Here is an 18,837-nt window from a genome sequence, read left to right on the forward strand (position 1 = left end):
CATAAAAATAATTTATGCTATCAGCATGACATATTTTTGTATTTTTGTGCAGATCTGATAGTAAAGCTGCTTTTGCCTTTTCTGTGCAGAGTATCTTGTAAGAAGAGCTATTAGAACCATTAGCATTTGAAATGACTGATCTATGTGCATTGCAATTTTCTCAATAGTATGCAACCAAACTAAAAATTAAATAAACCGGATGTTAATGTAAGAATGCAGTTCCCAAAAGGATTTTAAAAAATACTGAAAAGACATGTGTCCTGGTTTAGGCACTATTTCCTTGAGTAAAACCTACCTGTTCCAAAGGGGAAAGTGTCTTATAGTTTCAAAGGACTGAGCATAGGAGAGTTTTCCCTGGGGTTTGGGGCAAGGCTACAGACTGAGCGGGAAATCAAGATGAAAGAGGAGCAGGTGCATGAATACACTGTGGGGGAGCACTTCCCACTCAGCTCCTCAGCAGACTCAGGGTGAACAGTCCTTTGGGATCTAACTAGTTGCCCCCACCACCTCCGCCCACCCCTTACTCTTTATTCTTTTTTTAACGTTTATTTTTATTTATTTATTTTGGCTGCACCAGGTCTTAGTGGCATGCAGGATCTGGTTCCTTGACCAGGGATTCAACCCAGGCCCCCTGCATTGGGAGCCTGAAGTCTTAATCACTGGATCACCACATTTAAACTTTAAATGCGGATCCTCGCATTTAAACTTTATAAAGTTGAAGAAACAGGTTTGAAAGGGGAACTAAAGCTGGGGTTGAATCTAGGTCTGCCCAAAGCCAAATTTCATGCACACTAGGTGCTGTGATCTGAATGTGTTTCCCCTAATTCCTATGCTGAAAACCTAATCCTCAACATGATGGTTTTAGGAGGTAGGTCATGAGGATGGAGCCCTCATGAATGGGATTAGTGCCCTCAAGAGATCCCACAGAACTCCCTCAGCCTTTCCACCACAAGGAGACACAGCAAGAGAACAGCCCACCTATGAACCAAAAGGTAAAATAAACACCTTAAAACTCTTCTTCTGAACACTGTCTTTAGTCCAGACAGCCCCATTTCATATGCATCTCCCTGCAGCGTCACCTCCTGGGCTCTGCCATTTCCTGAGACTGCCTCTCGCAGGTTTTTGTGACTCTGGCCTCCCTTCCACTGCTGAAAACACACCTCTCCTGTTCTCCCAACAAGCCTGATGTAATTGTTGGGAAGGGGACCTCAGACTAGTCTGAAGGGCCACCAAAAATGATGGGGCAGACCACTGGGCTTCCATTAATTATCTCTTGGCCTAACAGACAAAATGTTTTGTCCTCTTGCATTCAATGTACTGCCACCTTTTGTCATTCTTGGAAACTTAACTGAGACATAATTTACATGTTGTAAAATTAATGAACGTGTCAGTGACTTTTTTAGTACATGTTCTGAAATAATTTGGTTTTAGAATATTTTCATCATTCCAATGATTTTGTTGTGCTTAAAGCTACTGGCCTGAGTGAGAAAGGATACTAGGAAGGACTCCCTTAGCAGTCTTACTTCTGGTAGCTTCTCCCTATCGGTACTGGTGGGGGCTATGGCAGCCATGATTTTATTTCACCAAATCAAAAGTGCTTTGGTATAAAAAGATCCCTCAGGGTGTGTATGTGTATGTTTATTTTGTTAACACCACCAACTCTTGAAGACCCCTTCTCACACAAGCAGATCCACACTTCCACTTCACGTGTCTTTGTTATGAACAGCCAGGAATGACAGGAAGAATATTAGGGGATTTACATTCCAATGAACTTCTGCCTTGAATTTCTTGCGGATCACTCATCTTTATTAAAAGAGTGCGCGCATGATAGATTGTCGGCTATGGAAGCAAACGTGTAACTATATGTAAGATTTATCCTTGAACATAGTTACAGGATAAATAAAGCAGCAGGGGGAGAGTTAACATCAAGGTGTGGGGCACACCTGCAGGATCGTCCTGATTCTCCCTCAGTGGGACTCCCCGCTCTTCACCCAGTTGCTCTCTGACCCAAGGCCCAGACCTGCCACTTCCTCCCCATCACCAGGCACGTCAGGTCCCCTTCAGCCTCCTCCTGGACAGGCACCTCTTGCTTTTTTCCTTGTAAGTCACACAGACAGTCTTTGTGATTTACATGCGAGCGAGGGGAAGGAGGAATGCAAGTACCTTCCTTGTGAACAGCGAGGACCCAGGCCTGCCTGCCCTCAGTCCCCATGGTGGAGCCTGTGATGCTGGTGAAGGTTGGAGCTCTGGCGAAAGCTTTTCCCACACTGACCACACTGGTATGGCTTCTCCCCGGTGTGGATCCGCTGGTGCAGCTTCAGGGTGGACTGCCGGCCAAAGCAGTTCCCACACTCTCCGCACGTGTAGGGCCTCTCCCCCGTGTGGACTCGCTGGTGCCTTTTCAGCTCTGAATTCCACGTGAAGCTTTTCCCACATTCATCACACTTGTAAGGTTTCTTTGCCGAGCGGGCCGGCTGGTGACTGAGACGCTGCAGGCGGCTGCTCAGGCTCCTCCTGCTCCCCTTGCTCTTCTTCAGCTCTCTCAGTGGGTGGCTTTTCAGGGGGGCGCCGATGTACTCCAGTTCCCTGCAATGTCTCTGGTAGTGAGCAAAGGGCTTCTGGGCGCTGGGGGCGCTGACCTGCCTCTGGGACAGCCGGGGCTCACTCAGACTCGCCCCTCTGGGTTCGGGACTCTGCAGGCCACTCCCTTTCGGTCTGCCCACTGATAACACACAGGGCTTTGCCCCTTTAGCCCCTTCCTGCTGTGGATTCTCCTTGTTGTCACTTTTCATCCTGGCGGTCTCTACAATTAGAAAGAATATGCTTCATTTCTGGGCTTCAAAGAAAGAACCTCAGCAAAAGAGCTATGAATACACACAGTTTCTTGAAGTGCAGTTCTCCACTGGGCTGCTCACACATGAGATGCACTGGGGCACCTGTCAACCAGGCAGGGTGCCCCTGCTTCCCCCCGGCTGCCGGGTCAGAAGCTCTGGAGGTAGAGCCCAAAGTCTGCAGGTAACAGGGGGAGCCTGGGGGTATTCTGACTTATACTAAAGTTAGGGACCACGTTCTCCAACCCCTGCCTCCTTCCTACCTTTGGGGAAAGGTTTAGGAAAGGAGAAATAGGAAGAAGCAAGCCCATGAGAAACTTCAATACTACAAATACACCCTCACTTATATGGACACTGACCACCACTCTCTCTTCAAATAATGATAAATCTAGTGAGTGTGGTGTTTGTGCTCGTTACAAGGTTGACAGATAGCATGTGTCAACTGGGATATAGGCCAGTCATGTACCCTAATTACAGAAACTCTGTAACTTCTGACTACCAGGATTAAGGATCAGGAGAGAAATGAGTTCGAGTGGCCTGTGGGCAAGCTGGAGGATTCCTGCTACATGGAAGACCTATTGAACATGGCAGCCACTAGCCACATGTGGCTACTGAGTACTTGGAATATGGCTTGTGTGACTGAGAAACTGAATTTTTATTTAACTTTAAATTCAGATTTAAAAAGCAGCCCACACAATTATGGTCAATTGCTTTTCAACAAGGTTGTCATGATAATTCAACGGAGTAAAGATGTCTTTTCAACAAGTGGTGCTGGAACAACTGGATTTCTATATACAAAAGAATGAAGTTGGACCCTGACTCACAACACAAAAATTAATTCAAAATGGATCAAAGACATAAATGTAACAGCTAAATCTCTCTCTCTTTGAACAGAACAAAGGTGTAAGTCTTTGTGACACTGGATTAGGCAACAGTGTTTTAGATATGTCACCAAAAGTACAAGCAAACAAAAAGATAAATTGGACCTCCTCAACATTCAAAACATTTGTGCTTCAAAGGACACTATCAAGAAAGTGAAAAGACAATCCACAGAAAGGGAGAAAACATTTGAAAATTATATATGAGAGTCTGGTATCCAGATAATGTAAAGAACTCTTATAACAACAATAAAAAGACCAATCTAGTTTAAAAATGAGCAAAGGATCTGAATAGACATTTCTCCAAAGAAGATATATTAATACAATTGGCTAATAGGCACACAAAAAGATGCTCAACAGTAGTAGTCATAAGGGAAATAATTCAAAATCTCCAAGAGACTCCATTTCACACCTACTAGAATGGATATAATCAAAAGCACCAAGAATAACAAGTGTCAACAAGGATATAGAGAAACTGGAATCCTCATAGACTGCTGAAAATAAAACAGTGCAGCCACATCGGAAAAGTCCAACATCAAAAAGTTAAACAAAGAGTTACCATAGGACCCGGGCTTCCCTTGTGGCTCAGCTGGTAAAGAATCCACTTGCAATGCGGGAGACCTGGGTTTGATCCCTGGGTTGGGAAGATCCCCTGCAGAAAGGAAAGGTTACCCACTCCAGTATTCTGGCCTAGAGAATTCCAGGGACTGTATAGTCCATGGGGTCACAAAGAATCAGACACAACTGAGCGACTTTCACTTTCACCATAGGACCCAGTAATTCCACTCCTGGAATTGGTACTGGAATTTCTCTTGGTGTAGACTCAAGAGAAATGAAAACAGACACCCTCACAAAAACTTGTACACAAATGTTCACAGCAGTATTATTCATAACAGCTAAAAAGTGGAAACAACACAAATGTCTATCAACTGAAAACAAACAAAATGCCCACAGAGTGGAATATCATTCAGCCACAAAAAGGAGTGAAGTACTGACACATGCTGAATATGTTAATCGCTCAGTTGTGTCCAACTATTTACAACCCCAGGGACTGTAGCCCGCCAGGCTCCTTTGTCCATGGGATTTCTGAGGTAAGAATGCTGGCGTGGGTAGCTATCCCCTTCTCCAGGGGATCTTCCTGGCCCAGGGATCGAACCCGGATCTCCTGTATTGCAGGCAGATTCTTCACCATCTGAACCACCAGGGAAGCACACTGCTATAACATAGGTGAACCCTGAGCATGAGACCCCATCCACTTTGGAATCAAATAAAAGGAGATGGAGACAGCATGCAACCCAGCTGCCTCTGCTAAGGCAGAAGGGAGTACGTGTGGTTCACTTTCTTCAGGATCATGAAGGCCAGGTTATGGGGCAGGACCTCAACCTGGACCACAGTGCCTTCTTGCCAGATGCCCTAGGTCTCAATTCCTGAGTTTTGAGAATAATCAAATTAAAGTGTTTCATTAATGTCACAGGAGGAGGAAGGGGCAGAAAATAATACCAGGAGAGTCTTTTTCCTCTAATGAGCAGAACCTTGTTTAGGGCCTTTCTAAACATGGGACAGTTTTAAGTGATGAAACTCAGCCACAGCTTGAATGGAAGTTCATCAGTGGTCATATGTGAATTTGTCTTCACTATGGCATCACTGACTCAAAGGATATGAGATTGAGCAAGCTCCGGGAGTTGGGAGTTGGTGATGGACAGGGAAGCCTGGTGTCCTGCAGTCCATGGGGTCGCAAAGAGTTGGACACTGAGCAACAGAACTGAACTGATCAGTAGCTCTGAAAGGGACAGAAAAGCAGGCTAAAACAATCCTCTTGTGTACTGGACTGTCAAAGAGTCATGAAAAGAAAATGGTAACAGCACACTTACATAAAGTATTACTACCATTCTAATTAGTGAAGTTTATTAGGGAATCAAGATCTACTATTACATACAATGGAGCAAGCATCTTTTCTCCAGATGCTTGCTCCATATTGCTCCATACAATACTGAAGAAAAGCTCAATACCTAGTCTGTGGCTTTTCAGAACCCTGAGATGCTTTGATAGAGATGAAGCGCTGATGAGAGGGAGAGAAGACACACAGAGTGTTTACCTGTCTCAGCCAATCTGGAGGTTGGTTCCTGGAGGAGCAGGGATTTTTCCCAATGACGAGGGCTCGGCTGACCCTGAGATCCTGCCTGGGATGTCTCCTCCCTGGGATGTCTCCTGGGAGTTTGCGGTTGAAAGTCTGGCAGTTCCTGTTCTTCCAGCTGGGATCCAGTTTTCTCCAAAAGCACCTTCTGGCCCTCCATACAAACAGCCACCTAGGAACAAGTCCCTTGCATTAAAGAACAACTGGAGGACTGACTGAGGGCAGCTTGACCACTCACTGTGAGCTCAACAACAGTAATGACTGTTGTTGCCTGGAAATTTCTGATAATGTCGGGGGGGGGGGTGGGGGGCGGCGGTGGGGGCAGGGTCTTGGGGGTAGGTGTCAATCTTGATAGAGACTGCTGAAACTCTCAAAGGAAGCAAAGGGAAGGATGTGTAGAATGACCAAAAGGAACCTGCTCCAAATCAGCCAATACTTCCTGAGTAAATGTTCCCACAGCTTGGCCCATTCTCAAGGTCTGGGTCATCAGAGAGCAGGCACAAATATCAGGGTCAACCACGACACCCATGCAGCAGGTTCCTACCCTATACTGCCCTACTTCTGCTGGAAACAGGCTCTGTAGGATTAGGAAGCAGTATGGGAAGAGGGAAGAGGTGGTTTTTAATAAACCACCCTTATCTATAAATTATTCTGCCCAAGACACTCCTGATTAAGGAAATCTAAGTAGTGATAGGGCTCTAAGAGAACTGCCCTAACCCTGTTCCTTAACTGCTTCCTCCCTAGGCCCCTACTGGGATCTAACTTGAGGGTGGGAGTTGGAAGGAATACTGGCCAATTGAGCTGGAGTTCCCTGAGTCAAAGGCAATATGCTGGGACAAGAGCTAATAAAATGCCCCCCAAATCAAATTCCTCTTGTCTACCAAGAATCTTGATTGTAGGAAAGCTTCAAGAGGGATGGGTGGGGGGAGACCTGTCAGCAAAGATTCAAGAGCTCTACTTTCTCACTGGAGTGCCTGTGGCTTCTGTTTTCTGAAAATTTGTTACACCTCCCCTCCCAGCAGGGGTGAGGGGAGTAGGGTTCCAAACAGAGGCCAGAAGCAACGTTTGAAATTCTGGACTCCTCTCTCTAGGGAGGGGTCCAGAGACCAAACACGAACCAGATGAAAGAGAAATCCTGGGGACGACAACAAAGTACCCTCCTTACCCACTGCTTTGGTCCCTTGGCTGCTCGATGAAAATCTTCCACAAGGGTCACGATCTCCTTGCTGCTCACTGGACATCGATGCCTGGCCCGAGCCTGGATCTCTGCGGGCAGGATGTTCAGGAACTGCTCCAGCACCAACAGCTCCAAAATCTGCTCCTTGGTGTGCACCTCGGGCTGCAGCCACTGACGGCACAGCTGCCGGAGGTGGGAGAGTGCCTCCTGGGGTCCAGATGCCTCTTGATAACAAAACCGTCTAAAACTCTGGCGGGAGAGCTCAGGATCGGGCCAGTCTTTTTGCAGAGGGGGCTCCCGTTTTTCTTCTAGCTTTGCTATTATATGTCTCTCCTGCTTGGAGGAAGCCTGAATATGGGACTGCGAGCTCAAAGTTATCTCCATCTTAGCCGCCATTTTTGGGCTCAGGAGCCAGCTTCTCTCTCCTGGTAAACAGGTCAAGCCTTCGGGACCATGGCCCGAATACTAGAAAGATGCTATAAACGAAGGTCCTCTGAGGATGTTGGAAAGGAAAGGATGCAGACAGAGGCTCCTCGTTCGCTGGCCTTGATCCCAAACTCCTGACGACAACACAGTCCCTTGGAGTGGGAAGTTTTTGTTTTCCTGCCAGCGTCTTGAACTGTCTTGCAAAGGCGAAAAGTCATAATGTCCTAAAAGGAAACTGGGGAAAATATTGCTTTCATTTTAGCGACAAGCACAACAGGTCTCAGGGGAAATGCGCAACGGAACTTAATGGGCTGGCAGGAATTCCTGGGAAAAGTTCAGATTGTCATCCAGGTAGCCTACACCAGCTCTCTCGCATCCTCCTCAGGCCGACCTCCAGCATCTCGCCGCGCTACAGGGTGAGCCCAGGCAAGCCCTCGGCGCACGCCGAGGGTTGGGAGTTAGCGGAAACCTCCTGCGGGCGAGCAAGGTACACGGTGGCGCGCCGGGTGCTCGCCCCCGAGGCACCGAGGCCCAGCCGCTCCGGCCTCTGAGGACGCCGGGCTTCGCGCCCCAGCTGGCCCGAGCTCCGCGAAGCTGCAGCACTCTGGCGCGCGGCTCGATTACGTGGCCGATGAGAACTGGGGGTGGCGCCTGCGACGACAGCGCGATCGACAGCCCTGCAACCCGCGCCCACCTGCACGCGACTCACCTCTCTGGGGACCCCGGAGCCACGGCTGGGGGCGGGGCAGAAGCCTCTCGTCGCGGACACTCCCACGAGCTGCCGTGGAATTCTGTCACGGGAGGGCCCGCCTCCTCCGCAGAGGGATTGGCTCCTCGGAAGCGTCCTAGCTCGCCTATTGGCTTCTGAGTCTACCGATGCTGGCCGCTGTCGCAGTGCAAGCCGGGAGTTGCAGTCCGTTTGCACGATTCGCGAGCAAGCGCAGTGGACCGATTCGAGCCCGCGCTCTGGGCGCCGACTTCCGGCGCCGAGGCTGAGCGAGTCCGGAGTCGCGCGTGCGCCTACCTTTGAGCGCTCAGCTTCCTTGCGGCTCGGGGCTCTTCGCTGGCAGTCGTCGCAGAGCCGGTTGGGCCAGGACTGTCCCGATCTCTGTGCCCGAGCGCAGATTTCCTCCGGCCAGCGACCCTTTCCATCTCGCCCCCGCTAGTGTAGTGGCAATCCGCGGACTTGTTTCCTAGTCTTCAGCCGCAGATCCTAACCCTAGCACCGGGGCATCCTGGATGAGGAGTGAGAAGTTAATCGGCCAGACTCCCCATCCTCGTTCTACTTTCCGCTGAGCGTTTTGGTTGTCGCCATAGAGAAACACATTTTTGAGACAGGAGTATTTTTAAATGAACTATGAATGGGATATTAGGAATCAATTAGAGTGCAGGCTCCGCCTTCTGCATGGAACTAGGGTAGCATTCATTGAATTATTCTTCATTGAGAGAAGGTGTAGGGTGTATGGAAAGGTGTAAGGCAAGGAGTGTAGTTTCTAGTCTTTGCCTTGCTGCTGAGGAACTATGCTCTGTGATGCTCCTTCGTTAAAAAGGACTGCTCACAGTACAGTGCTTTGGAAGAAAGGCAATCTGAATCCGTTTTTTACTCCTATAAACGGACTCGGGCCTTTGGAGGAGGAGTGGAATGGAAAACGGCACCTAATTGCAAAAAACTTCTGTCTTACATCCTCCCAGTTTAGCAATTTCCAGGAAATTTGGAACTTTTCTCACCTCAGCTGTATGTAAAATACCAGAGAATTCTGACAGGCCCAGCCTATGTGAGTTGCCCACTCCTGGGGTTGGAGGAAAGGTACTGTAATGAATAGCCCCACCAGAGACAATGGAATAGAAAGGGACTTTTTCACAAAGGGAGAAGATGCTTCTGTCAGAAGTGGAGAAGGAATGCTGGAAAATAAATGCATTTCCTATCCACACTGTGTATGTGGTGGTGGTGGTGGTGGTGGGAGGAGGGTGTGATATTAATGAGGTTGATACTTTTCCCTCCTAAGAAAAGGAGGAATTGGGAAGCTGGATCCAAGCTTCTGAGGGTAGGCAGGAAAGGGACAAGCCACAGGCATGTGGGGAGCATGAGTAGGGACTGAAGGAGTCTTTTGGGCCTAGAAAAGAGAACAACAGTCTCAAAGGCCCCTTGCTGAATCATCTAACTTCGGAGAAAACAAAGCATAACTTTAATTCCATCCTGATGCTCCAGGCTGGTTGCATCTATCTGGGATTTATCACCCCCTGTCCGGAAACCTACCACCCCCTACACACCCCCAGAAGACTTATCACCCCCTGCCCAACTACAAGTGTCATCTCAACAAAAGAATACTCAAAATATCCCACTTGATTGACGTTTCCCTTATCGCTTCCACAAACCTCCCTATAAGTATGAAGCCTCCCTGATCCCTTTCGGCGCTCAGCCTGGTCATTAGGCCGACTGTCGCCCCTCCTTGCCTGAATAAAGGTAACCTACTTCTGTTGAGGTCGTCTTTCCTTTTCTGCCTCGCCGGAACCATGCCTTACAGGGACAGATGGGTGACCCTGTGAGGAACCGTTTGGGGAATTCATCCACAGAAATCAGGCTAGCGAGAAAAATGATGCTTTTTGATATTTTTGGTGCTTTGGCTCCTTGGATTGGAGAAGGAGTAAAGGAAAGGACAGAAATAAACAGTAAGAACGAGAGTGAAGGAATAGGGGATGACTTTATGTTTTGTTTCCATTCTTCTCAGCCTTGCTTCAAAGTTGAGCCTTTTCCAACTATGAGTCTGAGTCTGCCCATCTATGACAGGCTCAGGTCTCTGATTCCAAAAAGACATATTTCACTGGTATCCAGGAGACCTGCTTCCCAGGGATAAGAGATGGAATCTGAACTGCAGGATGGCAGTGACAGCCAGTGAGCCAGCAGATTGAAGCAAAGCATGACTGCAATAAAGAGTCCCCAGGCACAACCGTCCCCAAGCAAGGACTCCACACAGGACACAGCAATCAGCCCTCCATGGCAGGCCACAGCCCTGACTACGAAGCTTCCCGCCAGCACTTTCAGCAGTGCTGCTTCCAGGAAGTGGAGGTGAGGAGCACCTGGTCCCCATGAGAAGGTAGCTGGTCCCTATAAAGGTTTTAGCAAACTCTGAGAACTCTGCTGTCAGTGGCTGAGGCCTAAGACACACTCAAAAGAGCAAATCCTGGAGCTGCTGGTTTTGGAGCAGTTTCTGCCAGAAAAGGTTCAGAGCTGGGTGAGGGAGCAGTGCCCAGAGAATGGTGACAAAGTTGTGGCTCTGGTTGAGGATGTACAGAGAGTGGCCAGGCAACAGGTGAGAAAAGGCAGTCAGAACCCTGTGGTTTTCGTCATGAAGAAGTTGGTGTGAGCAGCACGGGAATCCAGTTACTGGAGAGGTGCTTAGTTGAGAAATTCCAGAATTCATCTGCTGCCCAGAGAATATTATTAATAGCTATATTGCATTGATCCTATGCTCTTCATCAGTGGGAAGATTTTCTCAAATTTCTCATTTGCTGAAATAACTTAGACTTACATATATTCAGTGAATGCTTAGAGTCACTAATTAAAGTGGTAAAACACTCACTAGAGTTCTCCAAAACAAAGCCAGGGAAGGAACAATTCTTCCCTCAGCAAGTCAGGAAAATTAGAGACGTTGGTGAATTTAAATCTAATCTCTCTTGCTAGAAGGTTTCTTGAAGGAGTGTGCCATGTGTTGTACACTAAACAAAGTCACACTAGAGCCAGTCCCTGCTGCCTGGATTAAGTGGTCAATTTGAAACAGTGATGAGATTCATATGATACCTGCATGTGGAGGGAGAGATCTGATCAGTTTGAGATCTGATCACTGTAACATTCTTGTGTATTTTGGAAGAAGGGGGTGGTGTGAAAGGCATAGGAAAAGGAAAAGTAACAGGAAGGCTTCCGTTGTGGGTCAGGGGAGGGCTAGCCTGAGTGTGACTGTGTCTGGAGCAGGAGGCAGCCCACTGGTGCTCTGAGTTTGCATGGCTGGATTGGGATGTCCTTGCCTTTTCCAGGGAGGAGGCAGATGTGCACCCCAGCTGTAGGAGGAAGAGTTGGGGCGGGGCGGGTTGTAGATAAAATTTCATAGGATTGAGGATTAAGAGGTTCTAACATAATTTGGAGGGAGGAGCAGTGTGGTGGTGATGCATCAGAAATGGGGGAGGTTAATATATATCCGTGGTTGGGGGACTGTTGATAGTAACTAGGCTGGATGTAGAAGGGCAGGAGAGCATCTGTATGAAGTCAGAGTTTGGAGAGGAGACTAAGCACAGCAGAATCCCTCTGTGCTCACAGTCACCCTAGACCCCTTGCCACTTCTGTGTAGACCATCTCTGCCTACTGTCCACCACCACCTCAGAACCGCACTCTTCACGTGAATGACAACAGCACGGGAATGTGAAGGGTAAAACAGCTCTTTGAAACCCCTCAAGGAGGGGAAGGGGAGCAGGAAGGAGAAGTGAGACTCCAGCTGCCTCTCATCATCTGTCTGTCACTTTAGGCAGGAATTTGTAGTGACAGATGATGGGGTCTGTCCCCAGGTCCTGGAATCTGGGAAGGATCTGAAAATGCCCATTGAGGAGACAGCTCCCTTGGGGGTAGCAGAGAATCACTGAGATCCCACCCCAAAAGAGTCGGACTCGACTTAGTGACTAAACAACAAACACTTGAACAGGGGGTTCATCCAGGGGAGTGGACTGTGAAGGGGTCACGGAGCTCTGCCCAGAGACTGTGGGGACAGTCAGAAGCTTAAGCAGGAGCCTCCGCCCTCCCCTGAGGTGTGAGGGACGATCATCTACTGGAAGTGCAGGTCTGAGCTCGAATTGGACCCTGGCCTCCAAGTTAAATGCCTTAGAGATACATCCAAAAATCAATATTTCAAATTTTAGTTGATGGTAGTAGCACTTAAAATGGGGGCAGAGATCCTTTGTGTGTTAACTTTATTACAGTTTAATGTTACTGCCTCTGAATCAGGTATTATTAAAGCATGTTGACCTTCCCTTCTGCAGAGCAGTTCTTCATGAACTTGAAAACATAATCCCCTTCTCCATCTAGCTTAATCTCTTCCTAAATACATTCCTTCTACTTTTTTTCTTCCATGGCTCTTTTTTTTTTTAATTCATCTTAGTGTTTTAGAAAAATTTTAATCAAAAATTTAACTAAAAAAAATTTAACTAAAACTAATTGAGGTGAAATTAATCACTTAATGTGAAATTAGCCATCTCAAGTGAACCATTCAGTTGCATCTAGTACAGTCACAATGTTGTACTATGATCACCTCTATTGTGTTCCAAAACACTTTACACTCCCTCCTGCTCCGCCTCCCACAAATAAACCCCTTGCCCATTAAGCAGTTGCTCCTCATTCTCTCTCCATGGATTTGCCTGTTTTGGACATTTTACAGGAAGAATCCTACAATACATGACCTTTTGTTTCTAGCCTCTCTCATTTATGTTTCCAGTCTACAAAAGTATCACTTCTTGGTCTGTTTTTAGGGCTGCATAATATGCCACTGGAGAGGGAAATGGCAACCCACTCCGGTATTCTTGCCCGTGGAGAATCCCATGGACAGAGGAGCCTGGTAGGCTGCTGTTCATAAGGTCACAAAGAATCGGACACGACTGAGTGACTTAGCACAATATGCCACTGCAGAGCCAGACCAAGGCTCTGTCTTTATGTCTCCTTCTGTGAAGCACTTTGGCTGCATACATTTCTAGATTAGCTAAAGGCTACTGCTGCCTTTTCTGCTTAATTCGAAACTGCTGTTACAGGTTACTAAGTAATTTTTTAAAGCCACCTCATCTTTATGTAACTCAGACCCTAGAGAAAAACACTGTCTTCATGCGTTTTAAAAAGGCAAGCTTCTGTTGATGAAATGGAAAACCGTCTAAGAGTTTACCTGCTTTTGTATTTTTCAAGCGAAGTAAATACACTATCAGTATCTCTGAAAACTTTGCTGTTTAGAATTTATTTTACTCTGAATCTTTGGGAACATCTGTGCTCTTTGGTGTCTGATTTCTGAGGCTCAGGGGTCTGAGTAAAGGGGGCGGGACTCACCATGTTCCACATTCGGCTCTGGCAGCTTGCTGTGCCCGCAGGCGGCTCAGATCCCAGGTGGTGAAGCCTCCCCAGGTGGTCACAGATCTCTGAGTGTCCTCTGAAGTTCCACTAGTAAGTTAGCAAAATGTACCATTTCCTTTGTACTATTCTTGAAGGTGGGGGTCTGAGAAAGAATTCATTCTCTTGGTTTGAAAAAGTAGAAGGATTGAGTTCCTATGGTATTTTTAAGAGCATTATGATTATCTCTGGGTGGTTGGACAAGGAGACATTCTCTCCCCCCTGCTATATATATATATATACACATATATATACACACACACCTTGCACATATTTCTTTACAATGAAAAAAAAACTTTTTATTTTAAAAAAGCTATTGTGTCAGGAGGGATCTAGTAAAAGGAACTTAGTAACACAGAGACAGGCCATTGGCTATAGCAGTGATCCTGAAACCTGACTGCACCAGACTTACCTGAGGGCATGTTAAACCGAATCCCAGGCCTCACCCCAGAGCTGCTGATTCTTTAGATCTGAGGTGGAGCTCAGGAATATGCATCTCTGGTGTGCTCCCAGGTGCTGCTGGGGCTGCAGGCTTTGGCACCCCACTTGCAACCTCTGCTCCATGACTGTTATGTGGAGACTGCCCTTTGACAGTGGCTGTTTTCTCCCCTAGCCTGGCTTACTCCAAAGGTCTCTGGGAAGCTTCCACAGAAGAGGGGTCTTGGAGACCAGGAGACAGGTGCTGGGGCCCCAATGAGCTGTTTTTGACACCTTTTGTCTCTTTAAGTTCCCATTTCACCTTGCACTCCCACTCACCCTAAAAATCTTTTTTTCTAGAGATGTTGGAAAGATTACTATGTGGTCCACTGAGTTTCTCTTGGGTTGTCCCCTTGTTTTGTCCACGGACACCATGACATGGCTCTTTACCCACCCTGACCCTTCTCGGGGAGGCCTGACCTCCCCCTATCTTGCTCTGCCCCTGATTTGATAACTGTGGTCCTGTCTCTGCCCCAGTGACAACCTGGCCTGGATCAGAGAACATGCAGAGACCCCAGATAGTACGGGCAGCAGGCTGAGGGAAAAGCCTAAGGCTTCTTCCACAAGGGAGACTAGAGTGAAAGCCCACAAGACACCAGCAACTGGGGAAGAAAAATCAAGGGTGGAGCACAAGAGCCTGACTCAGCAGACGGGTCAGAGGCAGGCAAGACAGAGACATCAAGAACAAAAGAGAATCGGAAATGGGATGATACAAAGGAAGAAGAAATGAACGAGCCTCTTCTGAGGTCCAGGTAAGTATTTGGGCGCTCTGAGCTAAAAAGAGGCTAGGCAGGCACTCCAGTGTCAGGAAGGCAATGAGGAGGTTCTCCAGGGAGAGTAAGGAGAAACCTGCATCCCAGCAGAGGATGAACCACTGAAGGCTTCATACTGGGAGGAGACCTGCACACCTCCTGTGTGGGAAAAACTGCTCTCACAGCTCTCAGAGTTCTCTCTCTCTCACCACCACCCAGTCCCCAAACTGGAAAAGGCTTCTAAATGTCACGAATGTGGGAAAAGCTTTAGTCGAAGTTCTTATCTTGTTCGACACCAAAGAATCGGAGAGAAACCTCCCAAGTGCAGTGAGTGTGGGAAAGGCTTCAGCGAGCACTCCAGTCTCACCGCCCACTTGAGAACTCACACAGGGGAGAGACCCTACCAGTGTGGGGAATGTGGGAAAAGCTCCAACCAGAGCTGAAGCCTCACTGTTCCCCAGAGGACCCACACAGGGGAGAAGCCATATTAGTGTGCGGTCTGTGGGAAAAGATTCAACAACAGCTTCCAGTTCAGCACTTATGGTGAGTCCACACTGAGGAGAGCCCCACAGTTGCGGGCAGTGTGAGAAAAACTTCAACAACGGCTCCCAGTTGAGAGCCCACCAGAACCCCACACGAGGGAAAAACCTCACCAGTGCTCTCAGAGTGAGAAAAGCTTCACTAAGAGTCCTGCTCTGAATGGTCTAGTGGTTTTCCCCACTTTCCCCACTTTCTTCAATTTAAGTCTGAATTTGGCAATAAGGAGTTCATGATCTGAGCTACAGTCAGCTCCTGGTCTTGTTTGTGCTGACTGTATAGAGCTTCTCCATCTTTGGCTGCAAAGAATATAATCAATCTGATTTTGGTGTTGACCATCTGGTGATGTCCATGTGTAGAGTCTTCTCTTGTGTTGGAAGAGGGTGTTTGTGATGACCAGTGCGTTCTCTTGGCAGAACTCTATTAGCCTTTGCCCTGCTTCATTCTGTACTCCAAGGCCAAATTTGCCTGTTACTCCACGTGTTACTTGACTTCCTACTTTTGCATTCCAGTCCCCTATAATGAAAAGGATATCTTTTCGGGGTGTTAGTTCTAGAAGGTCTTATAGGTCTTCATCAAACCATTCAACTTCAGCTTCTTCAGCATTACTGGTTGGGGCATAGACTTGGATTACCGTGATATTGAATGGTTTGCCTTGGAAACAAACAGAGATCTTTCTGTTGTTTTTGAGATTGCATCCAAATACTGCATTTTGGACTCTTTTGTTGACTATGATGGCTATTCCATTTCTTCTAAGGGATTCTTGCCCACAGTAGTAGATATAATGGTCATCTGAGTTAAATTCACCCAATCCAGTCCATCTTAGTTCGCTGATTCCTAGAATGTTGATGTTCACTCTTGCCATCTCCTGTTTGACCACTTCCAATTTGCCTTGATTCATGAACCTAACATTCCAGGTTCCCATGCAATATTGCTCTTTATAGCATTGGACCTTGCCTTTATCACCAGTCCCATCCACAACTGGGTGTTGTTTTTGCTTTGGCTCCATCCCTTCATTCTTTCTGGAGTTATTTCTCCATGATCTCCAGTAGTATATTGGGCATCTACCGACCAGGAGAGTTCATCTTTCAGTGTCCTATCTTTTTGTCTTTTCATACTGTTCATGGGGTTCTCAAGGCAAGAATACTGAAGTGGTTTGCCATTCCCTTCTCCAGTGGACCACATTCTGTCAGACCTCTCCACCATGACTCAGCTGTCTTGGGTGGCCCCACATGGCACGGCTTAGTTTCATTGAGTTAGACAAGGCTGTGGTCCATGTGATCAGATGGCTAGTTGTCTGTGATTGTGGTTTCAGTCTGTCTGCCCTCTGATGCCCTCTCTCAGCGCCTACTGTCTTACTTGGGTTTCTCTTACATTGGACGTGGGGTACCTCCTCTCGGTTGCCACCCCTGACCTTGGACGTGGGATAGCTCCTCTCGGCCGCTCCTGTGCTGTCTCAGCCTTATGACTATACAGTGGAAGTGAGAAATAGATTTAAGGGACTAGATCTGATAGATGGAGTGCCTGATGAACTATGGACGGAGGTTCGTGACATTGTACAGGAGACAGGAATCAAGACCATCCCCAAGAAAAAGAAATGCAAAAAAAGCAAAATGGCTGTCTGAGGAGGCCTTACACTCCCACTCCTGGGTGTGCGGTGATCAGGGAAACTGGGATGCAGCTGCTGGACTCCTGGAATTCTTCGAGTGCCTCCACCCTCCAAACTGCCTTACCATCTAGTCTGCTGGGCAGGAGAAGGGACGCAGAGCACTAGAGCACCCAGCCCTAGCCTGTCAGTGTTTTAGGGGTGTCTGGAGCAGGCAGTAAGAACTGGAGAATATCTTCATTCATTCATTCATTCAGAAAATATCTGATTGCCTATAAAGTACCAGGTATTACACAGAAGCCAAATAGAAGGCAGTGAATGAGGCACACTGTATTTTCCTTCCAGAACCAGCCTCACTGGGCCCCTCAGAAATAGAGTACATCAGGCAGCACCACCCAGCCCGCAAGCCCTAGGATCTGAGTCCCAGCTCTGCAGGGCCACTCTTCCAAGCTTCCAAGTTCTGATGAACCCAACCTTTCTCCTGTAATCCCACTACTCCTTGTGTGGTCACAGCTTCTTATGGTTACCCCCTCTGTTACCTTAGTGTCTACATCCCACTGACAAGTCAGCCTGATCACTGCACCAACCACTTGAGAATCAATTTGAAGTAGGCTGTACAAAAGGCAACATCCCAGGTCTACCCCTTTCCTCTGATGTGTAACTTATACTCCTGGTTTGCGTCAGCCCTTCAGATACCAATTAAAAAGCCCAGTTTTCCCCTGTACATTTAATACTGGGGCTCTCCATATAGGGTCTATACCTCCCTTCCTCACTGAAACATTTTAACTAATTGATACAGTTTTTCAGTTGACAGTGTTCCTTTTATCCCAAGGACTGAGAACCACTTCCTACAGACAAGACTGAATAAGTATTCTCACAACCCAGAGTACACCGAAGTCTACATACCTTGCCTTTTCACACATCTGCTCTGGTTCCTCAGCCTAAAATGGCAGATGGGGTCACAGCCAAAGCCAGAAAACCAACCTTTCAGGCCTCCTACCAGACTTCTCTTGTCACCTCCTTTCTGCCTCTCCTGTGGGGGACTGCCTTACTGGTCAGTTTGGGAACAGCCAGGACTTCTCGGGTCCTGGGCCAGACTGTGCCCATGTCGTTGCTGACATAACAGGCAAATCCTTGCTTTCATCATCATCAGCTCCAGCTTCCGTGCAGTCCTGTTGCTCATCCTCAGCTTGGCTTCTGGGTGGAGAGCAAGAAAAGGACAGAGGGGCTTCACGGGTGCAGGTCACAGGATGCTAGCCTTTAACCTGGCTACTCCCTGTGGTATGGAAGTTGCCCTCAAGGACTCTGAGCTTCTGCCACCCTGTTCTGCCATCTGGAGGAAGCTGTGCTCCTGAAACCGCTTGAGCATTCCCTGTGCAGTTGGCCATTCCAGTGGCACTTCTGGAGTTTTCCATAAATTGGGGATTTACTGAGATTTGCAAATAAAGTCTGGGTTTCCTAGTAGCCCCAAAGCACACCTGCTATCATGGGTTAAGTGACTTGCATAGTGACTAAAGTGAAAGAGCTAGATTTTGAACTGGAGTCAAATCAATTTCAAAACCTTTAATTTTTCACTCTCTCAACATTCTGGCTACCAATTTCTGTGAAACCTTGAAACACAGACCTTATATTACATGTTCAATCCACCAGGGCAGGCTTTTTGTGGCAGGGGCCCATAGGCCCAGCCTCCTTGGGAGGAGGAAGGCACAGCTGAGGTTTCATGTCACACCCATTATGACCAACTACCTCCCAAGGATGCTGTCATCCCTGGTGCTAAATTAAGAGCTAGTTAATCACACAGTGTAGATTAGACATGATCCTAAGAACTTTTACAGCCCAAAGTGAGAAAAAGCAGAAAGAGATCAAATAAAAAGAAACAAAAGGAG

The 18,837-nt window shown here is 47.5% G+C and overlaps 2 protein-coding genes across 4 annotated transcripts; one reads left to right on the top strand and one right to left on the bottom strand.

The window, feature by feature from the left end:
• Positions 1-1,784: 1,784 nt before the first annotated feature.
• On the bottom strand, positions 1,785-8,278 carry ZNF174 (zinc finger protein 174). 3 transcript variants are annotated; one of them, XM_043455639.1, is made up of 5 exons: positions 8,156-8,278; positions 7,009-7,681; positions 5,805-6,015; positions 4,269-4,361; positions 1,785-2,803 (listed from the first exon to the last, which is right to left on the bottom strand). In XM_043455639.1, exons 2-5 carry the CDS (start codon positions 7,414-7,416, stop codon positions 2,202-2,204), a joined length of 1,314 nt encoding a protein of 437 aa, XP_043311574.1. In that variant the 5' UTR covers positions 7,417-7,681; positions 8,156-8,278; the 3' UTR covers positions 1,785-2,201. The 3 variants fall into 3 exon arrangements, with proteins under 3 accessions (XP_043311574.1, XP_043311575.1, XP_043311576.1); XM_043455641.1 differs by lacking the exons at positions 1,785-2,803; positions 4,269-4,361 and adding exons at positions 5,260-5,342; positions 5,478-5,489 and having other exon boundaries at positions 7,009-8,189; XM_043455640.1 differs by lacking the exon at positions 4,269-4,361 and having other exon boundaries at positions 7,009-8,189.
• A 2,163-nt stretch (positions 8,279-10,441) lies between these two features.
• ZSCAN32 (zinc finger and SCAN domain containing 32) lies at positions 10,442-17,364 on the top strand. Its single transcript, XM_043455214.1, is given in 9 exon segments — positions 10,442-10,513; positions 11,790-11,860; positions 14,534-14,577; positions 14,721-14,888; positions 14,891-15,006; positions 15,009-15,359; positions 15,361-15,436; positions 15,439-15,510; positions 17,297-17,364. Coding segments are annotated over 9 exon segments (1,038 nt in total).
• Positions 17,365-18,837: the final 1,473 nt, after the last annotated feature.

This window comes from Cervus canadensis, chromosome 32 (genome assembly GCF_019320065.1).
Source record: "Cervus canadensis isolate Bull #8, Minnesota chromosome 32, ASM1932006v1, whole genome shotgun sequence".
NCBI lineage: Eukaryota > Metazoa > Chordata > Mammalia > Artiodactyla > Cervidae > Cervus > Cervus canadensis.

Bases quoted from the DNA above. Each gene is read 5' to 3' on its own strand.
- ZNF174 (XM_043455639.1), bottom strand. From the start codon at position 7,416: ATGGCGGCTAAGATGGAGATAACTTTGAGCTCGCAGTCCCATATTCAG. The intron at 6,016-7,008 runs GTAAGGAGGGTA...ACTTGTTCCTAG, and splicing joins CCAAGGGACCAAAGCAGTGG to GTGGCTGTTTGTATGGAGGG. The intron at 4,362-5,804 runs GTAAACACTCTG...TCCTTTCTGCAG, and splicing joins CTCCAGATTGGCTGAGACAG to GGGATCTTCCCAACCCAGGG.